The sequence below is a fragment of the Pseudophryne corroboree genome, chromosome 8, assembly GCF_028390025.1.
Source record: "Pseudophryne corroboree isolate aPseCor3 chromosome 8, aPseCor3.hap2, whole genome shotgun sequence".
NCBI lineage: Eukaryota > Metazoa > Chordata > Amphibia > Anura > Myobatrachidae > Pseudophryne > Pseudophryne corroboree.
The window spans coordinates 379,725,873-379,746,672 of record NC_086451.1 but is presented as its reverse complement, the minus strand read 5'-3'; the positions used below and the strand labels follow the sequence as shown (position 1 = coordinate 379,746,672).

The 20,800-nt window shown below is 50.9% G+C and overlaps 1 protein-coding gene across 11 annotated transcripts in view; it reads left to right on the top strand.

Moving 5' to 3' along the window:
• Window positions 1-20,800, top strand: part of LOC134949185 (leucine-rich repeat and fibronectin type III domain-containing protein 1-like protein) — a 934,368-nt gene that overhangs the window by 665,485 nt on the left and 248,083 nt on the right. Inside the window, exon 1 of one of the 11 annotated variants that reach the window (XR_010183120.1) lies at window positions 16,278-16,596. The exons of 9 other annotated variants lie outside the window; for them this stretch is intronic. Coding sequence is in view for 1 of the 2 variants with exons in the window: in XM_063937623.1 (XP_063793693.1) it covers window positions 16,393-16,596 (204 nt within the window). In the remaining variant the exon portion in view is untranslated. Of the gene's footprint in view, window positions 1-16,277; window positions 16,597-20,800 lie in introns of those variants that run through there. One more of the 11 variants, XM_063937623.1, reaches the window with a different exon arrangement.

Sequence of the window (20,800 nt, the reverse complement as noted above, 5' to 3'; positions counted from 1 at the left end):
CGCGGAGGTGCTTGGAGGCACGAGGTGCTTGGAGGCACGAGGTGCTTGGAGGCACGGAGGTGCTTGGAGGCACGGAGGTGCTTGGAGGCACGGAGGTGCTTGGAGGCGCGAGGTGCTTGGAGACACGGAGGTAACTGGAGGCACGGAGGTGCTTGTAGGCACAGGATGCTTGGAAGCACAGGTTGCTTGTAGGCACAGGATGCTTGGAAGCACAGGTTGCTTGTAGGCACAGGATGCTTGGAAGCACAGGATGCTTGCAGGGACAGGATGCTTGGAAGCACAGGATGCTTGCAGGGACAGGATGCTTGGAAGCACAGGATGCTTGCAGGGACGAGGGAGCTCTGGATCATAGCTTCCACAGGAGAAACGAAGATACTCAGGCATCGGATCTCTGCCTGGTATCTGATTTTAAATTCCCCGCCCTAGCCTGATTGGCGGAGCAGGCAGGTGACGTCAGACCTGCTCCGCCTCCTTGCCCTCGCTTGTGATGGCGGCGCCCTTGCTTCCGGGAAGCCGCCGGAGAGCAGCGCCGACCCGCCGCTGAAGCCGGAGACTGACAGGGGAAGAGAGGCGCCGGGCAGACCAGGCCACCCGCAGGGACAAGCGCGGTCGCCGCTGCCCGAGGTTCGTGACAGTACCCCCTCCTCCAGGAGTGGCCCCTGGACACTTCCCGGGCTTAGTCGGATGTCTGGAGTGGAAGATCCGAATCAGACGAGGAGCCGTTACTTCAGTAGCCCCAATCCAACTTCTCTCCTCAGGTCCATAACCCTTCCAGTCCACCAAGTACTGTAATTTTTTATGAAGATAACGAGAGTCCAGAATAGCTTTGATTTCAAACTCCGCTCCAGCTTCTGCCACTACGGACGTTGGCCTTGGGAGTGCTGAGTGGAATCGATTCAGTATGAGGGGACGGAGTAGAGAAACATGGAAGGCGTTAGGTATGCGAAGATGGGCAGGCAAACCCAGTTTACAGACCACAGGATTTAAGACTTGTAGCACAGGGTAAGGACCGATGAACCTTGGAGCGAATTTCATGGTGGGCACCTTCAACCGGAGATTCCGTGTGGACAGCCATACCCTGTCCCCAACTTTATATTGAGGTGCGGCTTGCCGTTTCTTATCTGCAAAGAACTTGTACCGAACAGAAACCTGCTTAAGATTAGCATGAACCTTTCTCCAAATTTGTCCAAAGTGTCGTAGAGTGGACGCTACAGCAGGAACCTCTATTATCGGAAGGCTTGGAAATTCCGGAACACGGGGATGGAACCCGTAGTTGACGAAAAATGGTGATTCCCCAGTGGAAGAATGAAACAAATGGTTATGGGCAAACTCCGCCCAAGGCAACAACTCCACCCAGTTGTCCTGTGAAGGAGAGAGATACAACCGAAGAAAAGTCTCTAGATCTTGATTGACTCGTTCCGTTTGTCCATTTGTTTGGGGATGATAAGCCGACGAAAACTTAAGTTTAATGTGTAGAGTTGAACAAAGGGCTTTCCAAAACCTGGCGGTGAACTGTACTCCACGGTCAGAAACAATCTCTTGTGGCAACCCATGCAAACGAAAATGTTCTCGGATAAACAATAGAGCCAGTTTCGGTGCTGTCGGAAGACCAGTCAAGGGCACAAAGTGTGCCATCTTCGAAAAACGGTCAACGATAACCCAAACGGTGTTGCAACCCTTGGAACAGGGCAAGTCAGTGATGAAGTCCATGGAAATGTGAGTCCAGGGTCTCACAGGGATAGGCAGAGGACGAAGTAACCCTGCAGGAGGCAGACGAGGAGATTTATGTTGTGTACATTGGGGACACGAATTAACGCAATCTTGTACATCCTTCCTCATGGTGTTCCACCAGTAAGACCTTTGCAGAAACTTGTACATCTTCTGAGCGCCGGGATGACCGGAAAACTTGGAGTTATGGACCCACAGTAGTATTCCTGGGCGGAATCTAGCTGGTACGGACATTCTTCCAGGAGGAGGAGCTGGAGTAGTTAAAGCAGCAGAGACAGAAACTGGATTCAGAATTAAACCCCGCTCCGGAGGTTCATCCTCGTCTGTGGGAACCTGTGAACGGGAAAGCGCATCTGCTTTAATATTGAGAGTCCCGGCACGGTACTTGATAATGAACGAGAATCGGGAAAAGAAAAGTGCCCATCTCGCCTGGCGAGGATTCAAACATTGTGCGGATTTGATGTACAGTAAATTCTTGTGATCCGTGTAGATGGTAAACACATGTTTAGCCCCTTCTAGAAGATATCTCCATTCTTCCAAGGCAGATTTGATTGCCAAGAGTTCCTGGTCTCCAATAGAGTAATTTCGTTCGGCTGGAGAGAATTTACGAGAGTGGAAGCCACACGGATGTAATTTCTTATCAGAGGAATGCTGGGAGAGGACAGCCCCCACCCCGACTGAAGATGCATCAACTTCTAAGAAGAAGGGTTCCTCGAAATTTGGTTGTTGGAGAACTGGAGCCGTCGTGAAAGCTAACTTTAAGCGAGAAAAAGCTACAATGGCTTCCGGAGGCCACAAACTAGGATTAGAACCCTTTCTCGTCAGGGCAGTAATGGGTGCAACAATGGTGGAGAAACCTTTAATGAATTTCCTGTAGTAGTTCGCAAAGCCCAGGAACCTTTGTATTGCTTTCAGGGAAAGAGGCTGAGTCCAATCACGAATGGCCGACAACTTTTCCGGATCCATGCGAAGCTCCGTCCCCGAGATGACATAACCGAGGAACGGAATAGATGTTACTTCAAAGGTACATTTGGAAAGCTTGGCGTAGAGATGATTCTCTTGTAAACGGTGTAGCACCTCTTTGACTTGAGTCCTGTGTTCGACAAGATTCTTGGAAAAAATCAGTATGTCGTCCAGATATACCACAACGCTCTGATACAGCATATCACGAAAGATTTCGTTGACGAATCCCTGGAAAACCGCGGGAGCATTACTAAGACCAAACGGCATCACCAAGTATTCGTAATGCCCATCTCGGGTATTAAAGGCAGTCTTCCATTCATCCCCCTCTCGGATGCGTATAAGATTATAAGCTCCTCTCAAGTCGAGTTTTGAAAAAATGCGGGCACCACGAACCCTATCAAATAACTCTGTGATTAGTGGCAAGGGGTATTTATTCTTAATAGTAATGTCGTTTAGGCCGCGGTAGTCGATGCATGGTCTCAACCCCCCGTCCTTTTTCTTCACGAAAAAGAAGCCTGCACCAGCAGGGGAGGAAGAGGGGCGAATGAATCCCTTGAGCATATTGGACTTAATATACTCCGACATGGCTTGAGTCTCGGGAAGAGACAGAGGATATGTGCGACCACGAGGTGGCGTCTTCCCTGGGACAAGGTCAATAGGGCAGTCCCAAGGCCTGTGAGGTGGTAACAGGTCAGCAGCTTGTTCCGAAAATACGTCCTTGTACCCTTGATATGCCTCCGGAATGTGCTCTTCATCCGTTTTGGAGGTAACACGGAGCGGACAAACAGGAGTAAGACAATTAGTGTGACAAAAGGAACTCCAGGACAGAATTTGTGACGACTTCCAGTCGATGTGGGGGTTATGACTTTTCAGCCAAGGCATTCCAAGAACCAGATCATGGGGCATTTCTGGGATTACCAAGAGTTCCAAATCTTCCTGATGTAGAGCCCCGACCCGCAGCTTAACTGGCCCCGTGCGCCACATTATGAGACCTTTGGAAATTCTAGTCCCGTTGATAGCCGTCAGTGAAATTGGCCGCTCGATAGGCCGTAACTTTAAACCCAAACTTTGGGCACAGAAGGAAGAAACGAAGTTCCCTGCAGCTCCGGAATCCAATAGGGCTTCACAAGACCTGGAGACTGAATTGGAGACTAGAGTTACTGGAAGCAAGCAGTCCGAAGTTGGAGAAGCTTTTGTCGTAACTCCCAGCTTGACTCCTCCGGAACAAGCTAGGTCTGCCCGTTTCCCGGACGGACTTTACAAGATTTAAGAAAATGATCTGCGGCTCCACAGTAAAGGCAGAGTTTACCCTCACGACGACGCTGTCGTTCTTCCGGAGACAGTCGGGAGCGGTTAATTTGCATGGGCTCATCTGAGCTAGGTGAGGCCACCGGCCTAGGAGTAGGATTCCGGAACCTGGAACGATCCGAACGGTTACGTTCTCTTCCACGCTCCTGCATCCGAAGATCCACCTTGACGCAAAGGGAAATCAAATCTTCTAATGGATCCGGCAGATCTCTAGTAACCAGCTCGTCTTTCAGCCGGTCGGAAAGACCGTTCCAGAAGGCAGCTCTCAGGGCATCATTATTCCAGCGTAGTTCGGAAGCAATGGTCTGGAAATGAACCACGTACTGGCCCACGGAACGGGCGCCCTGCCGAACACGGAGCAAATCGGAAGAAGCAGTGGTCATTCTGCCGGGCTCGTCGAAAATCCTTCGAAAGGACGAGATGAAGTTGGTGTAGTTGGAAACCATGGGATCAGATCGTTCCCATAATGGAGACACCCAATCCAAAGCAGAACCTTCCAACAGAGAAATAATATATGCTACCTTGGACCGGTCTGTAGGAAAGTTGTGTGCAAGTAGCTCGAAATGTACCTCGCACTGGTTCAAGAAACCACGACAATTTTTGGGATTCCCATTATAGCGGGACGGAGTAGGCAACTGAAGGCGTGGAGTGACACCGGCCGATGGTTGAACATTGCTGGCAACGGCAACTGGTGCGACTGCTGGAACAGGAGCCGGAATTACTGAGGCCAGAGACGCCTGAATCTGATCCAGACGCCCGGACAACTGCTGGAGGTACTGCATCACCTGACCTTGTGCTGCTTCCTGACTTTGCACTCGAGAAGCCAGGTTCTGGATGGCACTAGAGTCCGTGTTCCGATCCCCCGAGTCCATGAGGCCTGAGTATACTATCACTGACCTGGTTTGGGAGTGTTGTGGACTCGGGGCTTCTTCCGATGACCGGGAAGAGGAACCGCCACTGGGTCGTAGTAGAGATGGCCGGATGTAGGTCTTCCTCATGCAGAACTAAGACGGCAGGCGGGAGGCCCAGAGGAATTCTTGTAGGTCTCCTGTAAGACAAGACTTGTAGAAATAATGAAGGCTGGGGTACTGAGATATTGGAGACACTGTGGTATTGGAGGCACTGAGGTACTGGGAGTACAGGGAGTGCTGGGAGACCCTTGGAGGCACGGAGGTGTTTGGAGGCACGGAGGTGCTTGGAGGCACGGAGGTGTTTGGAGACACCGAGGTGTTTGGAGGGACGAGGTGCTTGGAGGCACGAGGTGCTTGGAGACACGGAGGTGCTTGGAGGCACGGAGGTGCTTGGAGGCACGAGGTGCTTGGAGACACGGAGGTAACTGGAGGCACGGAGGTGCTTTGAGGCGCGGAGGTGCTTGGAGGCACGAGGTGCTTGGAGGCACGAGGTGCTTGGAGGCACGGAGGTGCTTGGAGGCACGGAGGTGCTTGGAGGCACGGAGGTGCTTGGAGGCACGAGGTGCTTGGAGACACGGAGGTAACTGGAGGCACGGAGGTGCTTTGAGGCGCGGAGGTGCTTGGAGGCACGAGGTGCTTGGAGGCACGAGGTGCTTGGAGGCACGGAGGTGCTTGGAGGCACGGAGGTGCTTGGAGGCACGGAGGTGCTTGGAGGCGCGAGGTGCTTGGAGACACGGAGGTAACTGGAGGCACGGAGGTGCTTGTAGGCACAGGATGCTTGGAAGCACAGGTTGCTTGTAGGCACAGGATGCTTGGAAGCACAGGTTGCTTGTAGGCACAGGATGCTTGGAAGCACAGGATGCTTGCAGGGACAGGATGCTTGGAAGCACAGGATGCTTGCAGGGACAGGATGCTTGGAAGCACAGGATGCTTGCAGGGACGAGGGAGCTCTGGATCATAGCTTCCACAGGAGAAACGAAGATACTCAGGCATCGGATCTCTGCCTGGTATCTGATTTTAAATTCCCCGCCCTAGCCTGATTGGCGGAGCAGGCAGGTGACGTCAGACCTGCTCCGCCTCCTTGCCCTCGCTTGTGATGGCGGCGCCCTTGCTTCCGGGAAGCCGCCGGAGAGCAGCGCCGACCCGCCGCTGAAGCCGGAGACTGACAGGGGAAGAGAGGCGCCGGGCAGACCAGGCCACCCGCAGGGACAAGCGCGGTCGCCGCTGCCCGAGGTTCGTGACACCTACTTTGTAAGTCTCCTCTCCGGGGCAGTAGTCTTCGGGGTGCAGGGCCAGATGGTGACATCACCAAGACCCGCCCCCACATTGGCAAATGCCGCGATTTGTGGGTCCGCGGGAAGGGGGCGGAGCTAAAATGACGCAATTTGCGTCATTGTAACCCCTTCCCCACCCGACGGACCCGCGAAAACTGGAGATTATCTCTCCATCCTGCTCGCATCACTAAGGTGCGAGCAGGATGCGGGAGACCTGCCTACTCTTCCGGGGGTGCGGGGGGCTACCCCAAAAAACGGGAGCCTCCCGCAGCTTCCGGGAGAGTAGGTAAGTATGGCACAACTTAAGGTGCATACACACGGTGAGATATTGACTATCTCCGATTTTGACTTTGCGATTTCCCCTGAACTCCCCGGAGCCCTGAACCACCGTTATTGACTACCTGTACTTGAGATTTTGATTATGTGAGGTTCTAAGTGACAATTTTGACTATACTATATACTAGGCATAATATAGTCAAAATTGCCTTGCCTGCACAGTCTATCTTTTTGATACCGTCCCCACGGGAGCGCACATCGGTATCGCAAGCTGTGTACACACAGACCTGATCGCTCGCTAGCTGTTTTTTGCAGTCCTGCATTCACATAGTCGCCGCCCACCGGGGAGTGTATTTTAGCTGTGCAAGTGTGTGATCGTATGTGCAGCCGAGCAGTACAAAAAGTTCTTGTGCAGTTTCTGAGTAGCCCAGGACTTACTCAACCGCTGCGATCACTTCAGTCTGTCCAGGACCAGAATTGACGTCAGACACCCTCCCTGCAAACCCTTGGGAATGCCTGCGTTTTTCCAACCACTCCCAGAAAACGGTCAGTTGACACCCACAAACGCCTTCTTCCTGTCAATCACCTTGCGATCGCCCGTGCAAATAGATTCTTCGCACAAACCCATCGCAGAGCAACGAACTGCTTTGTACCTGTGCGACGCATACGCCTGCGCAGTTCTGACTTGATCGTAGCGCTGCAACAAATGCTAGCGAGCGATCAGGTCTGAATTACCCCCACAGTGCGATTTGCACTAACTTTCCTTACGATTTTGACTATATAGTCAAAATCGTAAGGTTACATCGCATCGTGTGTATGCACCCTTAGATACATGCGCAGAAAAATAAGTCCACATTGCGTCAGACTCAGGCACAGAGTGTACTACTTGTTAGACTAAGAGGGTAGTGGCTAGCGTGGCACAGTAGTACTTATTACTGTGTGATGGCATTTTCGCTTCTCCTGGTAATGTGCATAGAAAAGCGGATGATCTTATCCGTAGTTTTCTACATCATCCCACAAAACCCAAGAGCAGATGAATACTGTAATCTCTGCAAATGAAGATACACTGAGCAGACCTGAATTTTAATTTTTTTTGTCCCTCTAGGCTCCATGTTTCGTGCTCCTCTTTTAATCTCTCCTTCAGTGCTGTATGGCCAAAAGCTCCATTGCATCCCATCTGTTTATAGTGAATAAAAAAGTAAATGTTTCTGTATGCTGCACTTTTCCATGACAAAATCTGGCATACACGGGAGCTGTCACAAGCTCATTTAGTAGTACACAGATTCCTATGTGAGCTGTTCCTTTCTTTGCTGCCCTCCTGCAGCTGGAAGGGGTGGTCTTCAGTATGCCGACTGTCGGGATCCCGGCGCACAGTATACCGTTGCCGGAATCCCGACAGCCGACATACCAACACTTTTTCTCCCTCGTGGGGATCCACGACCCCCCTGGAGGGAGAATAAAATAGCCACCGAGCCCACAAGGGGCTCATTTGCGCTCGCCACGCTGTCGGTATGCCGGCGGTCGGGCTCCCGGCGCCGGTATGCTGGTCGCCGGGAGCCCGGCCGCCGGCATACCATACTACACCCGCTGGAAGTGTCCTGTATGCAGTATGCTGGTTGGTGGATGACTGGAGCTATCCGCCAATCAGAGTGCAGCATTCTCTACCCGCCTTCCAGCCTGCAGACCGACAGTGAATGGCTGGCAGCATTCTGATTGGTGGAGCTATCCACCAATCAGAGTGCTGACAGTCATTCTCTGTAAGGAAGCATGAGGAGAGACGGTGTGGGACCTCGGGAGGGGTAAATTATGATATTATTTTTTTTACTGCATTCCCATAAATGGGTGAGTAGGGTCTCAGAGCTTTGCTTTGTCCAGGCCTACAATGCTATTAAGAGGGCCCTAATTAAATCCCCCCCCCCCACCCAATATTGTTATATACCTTTTAATGACCTTCTTGTATATGTCATAAATTCCTCAAGGAGAAGCAAAACAAAGAAGTAATAATTAAATGTTTTCCAGTCTGTGACTGTACAAACATTTTAACCTAAGTAAATTAAGTTGATTATTGCTTGCATGTAAATATAGCTGCCGCAGTCCCCATATAACGTGGGCTGCTCTAATGTGAGGAGTGTAGATCTATAATTAGTAGGTGGGATCAGGCTGAATGTTAATTAGTAGCAGTGTGAGGTATTAGCAATCAGCCCCACTTCTCTGCAATTAACCTTTATGCAGATAATGGAGAGCATAAGTCACAGCAGCCAGAGATACCTAGATTATGTACTTCTAACCTTCTGATAAGCACCTGGCAATATAACGCACACAGTGATATATATATATTATACACAGACTGTTGCACATAGTGCAGACTGACTGGTACACACAAACAACACACAGTTACACACAAGCACGCAGACAGTGGATTCAACACACACACACACTTACTGTACCCATACTGTAGAACAGGCAATCTAGGATATAAACGTAAAATGCACTAAGGGCATATTTGCTAATTATTATCGGGTTTCAGACCTGATAATTAGAATTTCTTACTGCAGCTATTTGCAGCAATAACAAACTCACATGCCCCGAATGTACTAATATTCACATGTAGGGACAGGGGATCCAAAAGGAGCCAATCTCTGCGATGTGTAAAGAAGCAATCATTTCCCTTCTATACCAAAGAGCCGGGGCCGTTCTGCACACGTGCGGTCAGCAGACCTCACATGTGCTGTGGCCAATGCCGGGGAGGGAGCATTTTGGCAGGAGCTTTAGTCACCGAAATCAGCTCAATTTACCAATGTTTCACATGCTACACTGTCTAATGGGAAGTCCTATATTGTCCCCTAGAATGCAGGATCAATGCTTATCCACTACTAAATGGCTTGGAGTGATTATATTCTCTCTCTCCCCCCCACCCTCATGTTACAGCTCAGCATATCTCTCTTGGGAGGGTGTTTTCCTGGACAAAACTGTACCCATCTATAGAGCACACCCGGTCACCCAATGGATTCATGTATAACATACAGATTCTATACAACTCATGGTCTTCTCAGTATAAAAACAAAAACAAAACTGTACACCACACTATTCCACTCACACCACACCCTGTGTTTCCCAGACCACGCCCCCATATCCAGCCATCGTTTACTACTTGCGTGCTCTCCTCATTGGCCAGTTATTGGGTCTGCCTGTTTGTGCGTACAGTATGGCTGAGCTGTGCATCACTTCTGTTACTGATGCATTGTGCGTCATGGAATGTCACTAGTCTAGATTCTTATTAGACTGGTAGATGAAAACGTCTAGGTGATGAGCACAATGTACACTACCCTGGTATCTCAGGTGGCTTATTGGTCAGTCTGTAGACAGACTGTAAGTATGACGTTACTGGTGCTGAATACATTGTCTGAGCTGGAGGTATTTAAAAAGTAATGGACTTGTTAAGGTTAACGCTCTCTGCTACTCCAGCTAGGAATGATGTACAATTGGTGTACACTAAAGTTAATGGTCTATGTATGTGTCACAGCGACAACCCATTGATTTCTATGGTAATTGATTATCCACATTGCCAAATGCTTCGATAAAGACTATCCAGTCTGCATATAATTAGCAGAAGGGTGTTTATCTCCTGTTACCTCCAGCAAGTGGTCCCATTTATCTCGTCCACAGGGAATGGGATTCTGCCAGCACTGAGCATTTCTTCTTCACGTATGATGGTTTCTGTAATGGACTTACTCATCCCAGGACCTAAGGGAATGAGAGACAGCAGTATGTTTAATAGGGCAGTCTTTCTTTGGATCAAAATTAATTATATGAACACCATTAATGGGTTTGGTTTTTCTAAGATTGAGAAAAGAAAACATATTTTTGCCTTCTTAAGGCCAGCCAGTGTTAGTGACTGGCACATGCTATGGCTGTGGTAATATTATGTGCCTTCCTAAGGCCAGCCAGTGTTAGTGACTGTAACATGCTATGGCTGTGGTAATATTATGTGCCTTCCTAAGGCCAGCCAGTGTTAGTGACTGGCACATGCTATGGCTGTGGTAATATTATGTGCCTTCCTAAGGCCAGCCAGTGTTAGTGACTGGCACATGCTATGGCTGTGGTAATATTATGTGCCTTCCTAAGGCCAGCCAGTGTTAGTGACTGGCACATGCTATGGCTGTGGTAATATTATGTGCCTTCCTAAGGCCAGCCAGTGTTAGTGACTGGCACATGCTATGGCTGTGGTAATATTATGTGCCTTCCTAAGGCCAGCCAGTGTTAGTGACTGTAACATGCTATGGCTGTGGTAATATTATGTGCCTTCCTAAGGCCAGCCAGTGTTAGTGACTGGCACATGCTATGGCTGTGGTAATATTATGTGCCTTCCTAAGGCCAGCCAGTGTTAGTGACTGGCACATGCTATAGCTGTGGTAATATTATGTGCCTTCCTAAGGCCAGCCAGTGTTAGTGACTGGCACATGCTATGGCTGTGGTAATATTATGTGCCTTCCTAAGGCCAGCCAGTGTTAGTGACTGTAACATGCTATGGCTGTGGTAATATTATGTGCCTTCCTAAGGCCAGCCAGTGTTAGTGACTGGCACATGCTATGGCTGTGGTAATATTATGTGCCTTCCTAAGGCCAGCCAGTGTTAGTGACTGGCACATGCTATGGCTGTGGTAATATTATGTGCCTTCCTAAGGCCAGCCAGTGTTAGTGACTGTAACATGCTATGGCTGTGGTAATATTATGTGCCTTCCTAAGGCCAGCCAGTGTTAGTGACTGGCACATGCTTAATATTATGTGCCTTCCTAAGGCCAGCCAGTGTTAGTGACTGTAACATGCTATGGCTGTGGTAATATTATGTGCCTTCCTAAGGCCAGCCAGTGTTAGTGACTGTAACATGCTATGGCTGTGGTAATATTATGTGCCTTCCTAAGGCCAGCCAGTGTTAGTGACTGTAACATGCTATGGCTGTGGTAATATTATGTGCCTTCCTAAGGCCAGCCAGTGTTAGTGACTGGTACATGCTATGGCTGTGGTAATATTATGTGCCTTCCTAAGGCCAGCCAGTGTTAGTGACTGGTACATCCTATGGCTGTGGTAATATTATGTGCCTTCCTAAGGCCAGCCAGTGTTAAGCTGGGTACCCACTTGACAGATTTTTAAACGATATGGACAATTCCAACATTTCTGAACGACATATCGTTTAAATCATTCAGTGTGCACGCACTATGGCCCTCATTACGAGTTGTTCGCTCCCTAGCTGCTTTTAGCTAAGCCGCCGCCCTCTGGGAGTGTATTTTAGCTTAGCAGAAGTGCGAACGAAAGGATCGCAGCGCTGCTACAAAAAAAGATTGTGCAGTTTCTGAGCAGCTCCAGACCTACTCAGCGCTTGCGATCACTTCAGACTATTTAGTTCCTGTTTTGACATCACGAACATGCCCTGCGTTCGGCCAGCCACGCCTGCGTTTCCCCAGGCATGCCTGCGTTTGTATCTGACACGCCTGCGTTTTTCCACACACTCCCAGAAAACGGTCAGTTACCTCCCAGAAACGCCCACTTCATGTCAATCGCGCTGCGGCCAGCATAATGTGGAAGTGGCACTACTACTGTGGACATAATGTGTAAGGGGCACTACTACTATGTGTGCATAATGTGCAAGGGAACTACTTCTGGGTAGATATAATGTGTATAAGAGGAGGGGTACTACTGTGTAATGTGAATTAAGGGCTCTAGTGTGTGGCGTACCATGTATAAGGGGTACTACTGTGTGCTGTAATGTAAATAAGAGACACTGCTGCGTGCTGTAATATGAATAAGGGGTACAACTGTGTGGTCACGCCCCTTCCCCATGAGATCACATCCCTTTTTGACACACGCCTAAGGGGGGGGGGAGCGCCAGTCCCTTACTTTCCCAGGGGTGCTCAGATGCTCAGACCCCTAGATACACCCCTGCCAGACAGTGTTAGTGACTGTAACATGCTATGGCTGTGGTAATATTATGTGCCTTCCTTAGGCCAGCCAGTGTTAGTGACTGTATCATTCTATGGCTGTGGCAATATTTGTGCCTTCCCTTGGCCAGCCAGTGTTAGTGACCGGCACATGCTATGGCTGTGGTAATATGATGTGCCTTCCTAAGGCCAGCCAGTGTTAGTGGCTGTAACATGCTATGGCTGTGGTAATATTATGTGCCTTCCTAAGGCCAGCCAGTGTTAGTGACTGTAACATGCTATGGCTGTGGTAATATTATGTGCCTTCCTAAGGCCAGCCAGTGTTAGTGACTGTAACATGCTATGGCTGTGGTAATATTATGTGCCTTCCTTAGGCCAGACAGTGTTAGTGACTGTATCATTCTATGGCTGTAGCAATATTTGTGCCTTCCTTAGGCCAGCCAGTGTTAGTGACCGGCACATGCTATGGCTGTGGTAATATTATGTGCCTTCCTAAGGCCAGCCAGTGTTAGTGACTGGTACATGCTATGGCTGTGGTAATATTATGTGCCTTCCTAAGGCCAGCCAGTGTTAGTGACTGTAACATGCTATGGCTGTGGTAATATTATGTGCCTTCCTAAGGCCAGCCAGTGTTAGTGACCGTATCATGCTATGGCTGTGGCAATATTTGTGCCTTCCTAAGGCCAGCCAGTGTTAGTGACTGTAACATGCTATGGCTGTGGTAATGGGGGTCATTCCGAGTTGTTCGCTCGCAAGCTGCTTTTAGCAGCTTTGCACACGCTAAGCCGCCGCCTACTGGGAGTGAATCTTAGCTTCTTAAAATTGCGAACGAAAGATTCGCAATATAGCGAAAAGACATCTCTATGCAGTTTCTGAGTAGCTCGAGACTTACTCGGCATCTGCGATCAGTTCAGTGCTTGTCGTTCCTGGTTTGACGTCATAAACACACCCAGCGTTCGCCCAGACACTCCTCCGTTTCTCCAGCCACTCCCGCGTTTTTCCCAGAAACGGTAGCGTTTTTTCGCACACACCCATAAAACGGCCAGTTTCCGCCCAGAAACACCCACTTCCTGTCAATCACATTACGATCACCAGAACGAAGAAAAAACCGTGAGTAAAAAACCTAACTGCATAGCAAATTTACTTGGCGCAGTCGCACTGCGGACATTGCGCATGCGCACTAAGCGGAAAATCGCTGCGATGCGAAAAAAATTACCGAGCGAACAACTCGGAATGACCCCCAATATTATGTGCCTTCCTAAGGCCAGCCAGTGTTAGTGACTGTAACATGCTATGGCTGTGGTAATATTATGTGCCTTCCTAAGGCCAGCCAGTGTTAGTGACTGTAACATGCTATGGCTGTGGTAATATTATGTGCCTTCCTAAGGCCAGCCAGTGTTAGTGACTGTAACATGCTATGGCTGTGGTAATATTATGTGCCTTCCTTAGGCCAGCCAGTGTTAGTGACTGTATCATTCTATGGCTGTGGCAATATTTGTGCCTTCCTAAGGCCAGCCAGTGTTAGTGACTGTAACATGCTATGGCTGTGGTAATATTATGTGCCTTCCTTAGGCCAGCCAGTGTTAGTGACTGTATCATTCTATGGCTGTAGCAATATTTGTGCCTTCCTTAGGCCAGCCAGTGTTAGTGACCGGCACATGCTATGGCTGTGGTAATATGATGTGCCTTCCTAAGGCCAGCCAGTGTTAGTGACCGACAAATGCTATGGCTGTGGTAATATTATGTGCCTTCCTAAGGCCAGCCAGTGTTAGTGACCGTATCATGCTATGGCTGTGGCAATATTTGTGCCTTCCTAAGGCCAGCCAGTGTTAGTGACTGTATCATGCTATGGCTGTGGCAACACTTGTGCCTTCCTAAGGCCAGCCAGTGTTAGTGACTGTAACATGCTATGGCTGTGGTAATATTATGTGCCTTCCTAAGGCCAGCCAGTGTTAGTGACTGTAACATGCTATGGCTGTGGTAATATTATGTGCCTTCCTAAGGCCAGCCAGTGTTAGTGACTGTAACATGCTATGGCTGTGGCAACACTTGTGCCTTCCTAAGGCCAGCCATTATTGTTGAACGTAACATGTTATAGCTGTGACATATTATTTCATTAGGCGAGATAACCAATACACACCACAGCTATACATTTAATTGACATAATTACTTACAAACATACACAGCAATTACTTACATGATGTGATATCTGTTACAGTATTGATCTTTTGACCAGAAAAACTGCTCCAGAAAACACAATTTCAGGTTAGATAGGAATGAGGAATGATCCCATTCTGTGATCGATAGTAAGCAAAGGGCTGATAGAAGACATGGATTAATATGCTGATAATGATTGTAATACTGGATTTCATATTACACCGTAAAATCAATTAAAGAAAAAAAATCAGAAATGTATAACACTCTTTTTTTCCAGTTGGCTGGTATATTATCTGTACTGTTACCTTATGCTCTTCTTCTATCTAGCCTGCATTCCCCTGGCATTATACAGCCCACTGACATATCACTTCCTGCTTATGCAGCACACATCAGCATATAAAAGGGAACTAGGCAGTGGCGGATTTACCGCTACCCAGTGCTGGATTGTCTAGCAGTAAATATGCTACTGTTCTGCAGTGTCAGCCAATTCATCCGTTGCCCCCCCTCAGGTAAGGTGGTGTAATTAGTACAGGGGCGGCGGGTAGTGGGTGAAAGACCCTCCTCTCCCTGCTCTGCAGCACTGGAATGGGAGGGCAGGTTAGAACATACTCACTGTGTGCAGGGGTGTAGCGAGGGTGGCTCCGGAGGAGCTCGACCTCCGGGTGCCAGAAAAGTTAGAGGGTGCACCACTGCCGGAACCCCCTCCTCCCGCTATACCACAGCCTGCTTTAAAAGCAGCTGCAGAGCAGGAGGAGGAGAAGCAGAGGGCTGCATACTGACTCGGACTCAGAGACTAGGTAGGGAACAGCAGGAGACACTGACAGCCAGCACATGCCAGAACTCTGCCGACCTTTTATATGTCTCACTGTGTGCTTGTACGTAGCTGTGCAGCAGGGTTACATCTGTTCTGCTACACCACTCTTTGCCCCCACTGCTGCAGCACCACTTTCTACCCAGTTGCTGCAGCATCTTTCTGCCCCAGCTGCTGCAGCACCTCTCTCTGCCCCAGTTGCTGCAGCACCTCTTTCTGCCTTGGCTGCTGTAGCACCTCTCTCAGCCCCGGCTGCTATAGCACCTCTCTCTGCATTGATGGAGTACCCCTCTCTTCCCCAGCTGCTGCTGTTGCAGCACCTCTCACTGCATTAGAAGCTGCAGAGTAACATGTATAAGCGGCTCTACTGTGTCATAATAACCTGTATAAGTGTCGCTACTGTGTTGTGTAACGTGTATAAGGGGCTCTACTGTACAGTGTAATGTAAATAACGGACAATACTGTGTGGTGTAATCTGAATTGGTACTATTCTGTGGCGATGCCCTGTCCCCATGAAGCCACGCCACTATATTTTTGTTGCGCGCACTGTCCCTATTTTATGCATGGGGGGCGCCCAAAGAAAACTGAGCTCGGCAAGGTCAAGAACCAGCCCTGTCACCAATTTAGGATTTTTTTTTATATTTTTTCTTTTAAATTTAACATGCACCCAATTCAGTACAGGGGAGGGGGCGCCAGAACATACCCTTGCTCCGGGCACCATGGCACCTAGCTACACCTCTGACTGTGTGAGAGCAGCAGCAGGGGAAGTCCCTGCAACTCACTGCGGTGCTGACCCTCCCTGATCTCAACAAGAGCATGTGCCGAGCTGTGATTGGAGGAGCTCGGCACATGCTGATTAGAAGAGCCCCTGATTGGAGGAGCTGTCACATGCTTCTCTGACCCCTGGAACATGGAGGATCTGACAGCATGGTTGTGTCTATGCTCCCTTCGTGATCAAGCAAGTGACATAACGAGAGGGCAGGAGAGAACTTCGGCCCTTACAGCACCTAAACGTTTTCTCCGTTCTCCATGCGTTTGAGGTTATTTTGTGTTTTTCGATGCACCATTGGACGCTCGCCACGCTTCGGGCTCGGTGTCTCGCTCCGCTTCGCTCGCCACAGGTTACTATTCCAAATAGTTTGTGACATGGACCCAGGGGCTTATGGGAAAGGTCCTCTCCACGAAGTGAAACTAGATGCTACCCTGACAGCATGGCATGGCCCCTGTCTTAATGTGAGTATTCAACCTGCCTCCTCTGTCTCCATAGCTCCTGCCTGTCTCTGCCACCCTCTCTATGCAGCTGCCTCTCTCTGTGACTGCTACATGGTTTTCTCTCTGCCCATCATCTTCCATCCTCTCTCTCCCCAGCATCTGCTCCCCCACTCTTTGCCCAGCATCTCCCCCCTCCATCTCTGCCCATCATCTGCCCCCCTCAGCATCTGCCTCCCCTTCTCTCTCTCCCCAGCATCTTCCCCCCCTCTCTCTGCCCATTAACTCCCCCCCTCTCTCTGCCCAGTATCTCCCCCTCTCTCTCCAGCATCTGTGTCCGCTCCTCTCTCTCTCCCCACCATCTGCTGCTCCTTTTTTTGCCTACCATCTGCACCCCCTCCTCTCCCCCCAGCATCTGCCCACCCGTCTCTGCTCATCATCTGCCCCCTTCTCCCCAGCATCTGCCCACCTCTCTGTCCATTATCTCCCTCCTCTCTTTCCCCAGCATTTGCCCTCTCCTCTGTTCAGCATCTGCCCCCTTTCTCTCTCATCCTAGCCTCTGCCCAGCATTTGTCCCCTTCTCTCTCAAGCATCTGTCTCTCCCCAGCATCTATTCCCCCCTCTCATCTGTTCCCCCCTCTCTCCAGCATCTATCTCCCCCTTTCATCTGTTCCCCCTCTCCCAAGCATCTAGCCCCCCCTCTCCCCATCATCTGTTCCCCCCTCTCCCAAACATCTATCGCCCCCTCTCCCCATCATCTGTTCCCCCTCTCCCCATCATCTGTTCCCCCCTCTACCAAACATCTATCCCCCCCTCTCCCCATCATCTGTTCCCCCCTCTCTCTGCCCAGCATCTGCCTCCCAGCCTCTCTCTCTCTGCCCAGCATCTGCCTCCCCTCCTCTCTCTCTGCCAGGCATCTGCCTCCCCTCCCCTCTCTCTGCCCAGCATCTGCCTCCCCGCCTCTCTCTCTGCCCAGCATCTGCCTCCCCTCATCTCTCTCTGCCCAGCATTTGCCTCCCCTCATCTCTCTGCCCAGCATCTGCCTCCCCGCCTCTCTCTCTGCCCAGCATCTGCCTCCCCTCATCTCTCTGCCCAGCATCTGCCTCCCCGCCTCTCTCTCTGCCCAGCATCTGCCTCCCCTCATCTCTCTGCCCAGCATCTGCCTCCCCTCATCTCTCTGCCCAGCATCTGCCTCCCCGCCTCTCTCTGCCCAGCATCTGCCTCCCCTCCTCTCTCTGCCCAGCATCTGCCTCCCCTCATCTCTCTGCCCAGCATCTGCCTCCCCTTCTCTCTCTGCTCAGCATCTGCTCCCCCTCCTCCCTCTGCCCAGCATCTGCCTCCCCTCCCCTCTCTCTGCTCAGCATCTGCTCCCCCTCCTCTCTCTCTGCCCAGCATCTGCCTCCCCTCTCTCTGCCCAGCATCTGCCTACCCTCCTCTCTCTGCCCAGCATCTGCCTCCCCTCTCTCTCTGCCCAGCATCTGCCTCCCCTCCTCTCTCTCTGCTCAGCATCTGCCTCCCCTCCTCTCTCTGCCCAGCATCTGCCTCCCCTCCTCTCTCTCTCTGCTCAGCATCTGCCTCCCCTCCTCTCTCTGCCCAGCATCTGCCTCCCCTCCCCTCTCTCTGCTCAGCATCTGCTCCCCCTCCTCTCTCTGCTCAGCATCTGCTCCCCCTCCTCTCTCTGCCCAGCATCTGCCTCCCCTCCTCTCTCTCTGCTCAGCATCTGCCTCCCCTCCTCTCTCTGCTCAGCATCTGCCTCCCCTCCTCTCTCTGCCCAGCATCTGCCTCCCCTCCTCTCTCTGCCCAGCATCTGCTCCCCCTCCTCTCTCTGCTCAGCATCTGCCTCCCCTCCTCTCTCTGCCCAGCATCTGCTCCCCCTCCTCTCTCTCTGCCCAGCATCTGCCTCCCCTCTCTCTGCCCAGCATCTGCCTCCCCTCTCTCTGCCCAGCATCTGCCTCCCCTCCTCTCTCTCTGCCCAGCATCTGCCTCCCCTCCTCTCTCTGCTCAGCATCTGCCTCCCCTCTCTCTGCCCAGCATCTGCCTCCCCTCTCTCTGCCCAGCATCTGCCTCCCCTCCTCTCTCTCTGCCCAGCATCTGCCTCCCCTCATCTCTCTGCCCAGTATCTGCCTCCCCTCCCCTCTCTCTGCTCAGCATCTGCTCCCCCTCCTCTCTCTCTGCCCAGCATCTGCCTCCCCTCTCTCTGCCCAGCATCTGCCTACCCTACTCTCTTTGCTCAGCATCTGCCTCCCCTCCTCTCTCTGCCCAGCATCTGCCTCCCCTCCCCTCTCTCTGCTCAGCATCTGCTCCCCCTCCTCTCTCTGCTCAGCATCTGCTCCCCCTCCTTTCTCTCTGCTCAGCATCTGCCTCCCCTCTCTCTGCCCAGCATCTGCCTACCCTACTCTCTCTGCTCAGCATCTGCCTCCCCTCCTCTCTCTGCCCAGCATCTGCCTCCCCTCCCCTCTCTCTGCTCAGCATCTGCTCCCCCTCCTCTCTCTGCTCAGCATCTGCTCCCCCTCCTCTCTCTGCTCAGCATCTGCTCCCCCTCCTCTCTCTGCCTAGCATCTGCCTCCCCTACTCTCTCTGCCCAGCATCTGCCTCCCCTCCCCTCTCTCTGCTCAGCATCTGCTCCCCCTCCTCTCTCTGCTCAGCATCTGCCTCCCCTCCCCTCTCTCTGCTCAGCATCTGCTCCCCCTCCTCTCTCTGCTCAGCATCTGCTCCCCCTCCTCTCTCTGCTCAGCATCTGCTCCCCCTCCTCTCCCTGCCCAGCATCTGCCTCCCCTACTCTCTCTGCTCAGCATCTGCTCCCCCTCCTCTCCCTGCCAAGCATCTGCACCCCTCTCTTTGCCCAGTATCTGCCTCCCCATCTATCTGCCTCCCCTCCTCTCTCTGCCAATAATTTAATTGGGGGTACTATTCTGTGGCCACGCCCCTTCATTGTGAGATCACACCCCTTCTTTGCGGCACACGCCTTGTGTACTGTCTCTATATTAAATATGGAAGGGAGGGCGCAATTTTATTGCTTGCAGGGAGGAGCTGAACACCCTAGCACCGGCCCTGCGTGCACTATGTCCCCAGTCCTGAGCCGGCGCGAAGATGAGAGTCTTGGTCAGGGCCAGCCCTGGTACCCCACCCGCTGAAGATAGCATCCCCCCCCCCCCTTCTCCCTGATGTAATGTGGCTATGGGAGGTAGTGCAGTTATGTAGTGTGGGGAGTTGTATTGTAGTGATGTAGTGTGAGGAGGGAGTGCAGTGACATAGTGCAAGGACGTTTTGCAGTGATATAGTGTGGGGATGTAAGCTGGGTAAATAGAGTTGTGGTGTAGTGTGGGGAGGTTGTGCTGTGATAGTATGGAGATGTAGGAGTAAATTTACTAAAGTTTCTAAAACAAAATTGGTGATGCTGCCCATAGCAACCAACCATATGCTATCTATCATTTCTCTATTGCCTTTTAGAAAATGATAGACAGCATCTGATTGGTTGTTATGGGCAATATCACCAATTCTCTCTTTTAGAACCTTTAGTAAATTTTGCACCATGGTGTGGGGAGCTTGTGCACTGATATAGTCTGGGGATGCAGAACAGTGATCTAGTGCAGGGATGTAGTGTGGGTATGTATCACTTCTGTATGGCGTTACGTGTATAAGGATCTCTACTGTGTGGGGTAACGTGTGGCGCAACGTGTATAAGGAGCTCTATTATGTGCTGTCATGTGTATAAGAAGTACTACAGTGTGGCCTAACATGTATCAGGAGCTGTACTGTGTGGCGTAACGTGTATAAGGAGCTCTATTATGTGGTGTCATGTGTATAAGGAGTACTACTGTGTGGCGTAACGTGTATAAGGAGCTCTATTATGTGGTGTCATGTGTATAAAGAGTACTACTGTGTGGCGTAACGTGTATAAGGAGCTCTATTATGTGGTGTCATGTGTATAAGGAGTACTACTAAGTGGTGTAACATGTATAAGGAGCTGTACTGTGTGGCGTAATGTGTATAAAGAGTGCCACTGTGTGGTGTAATTAGAATTGGGGATACTATTGTGTGGCCACGCCTCTTCTCCATAAGACTGCGCCCTTTTTTTTGGGGGGGGGGGGATTTAGCATACACTGACTGGGAGGGGAATTATTGCGGAAGGGGGCCCCCAAATTCGTGTCTTGCTTAGGGCCCCATGAGGTCTAAATCCGCCTTTGTGACTAATGTATAACTTATGCTCTGGATAGTCTGCTGGAAG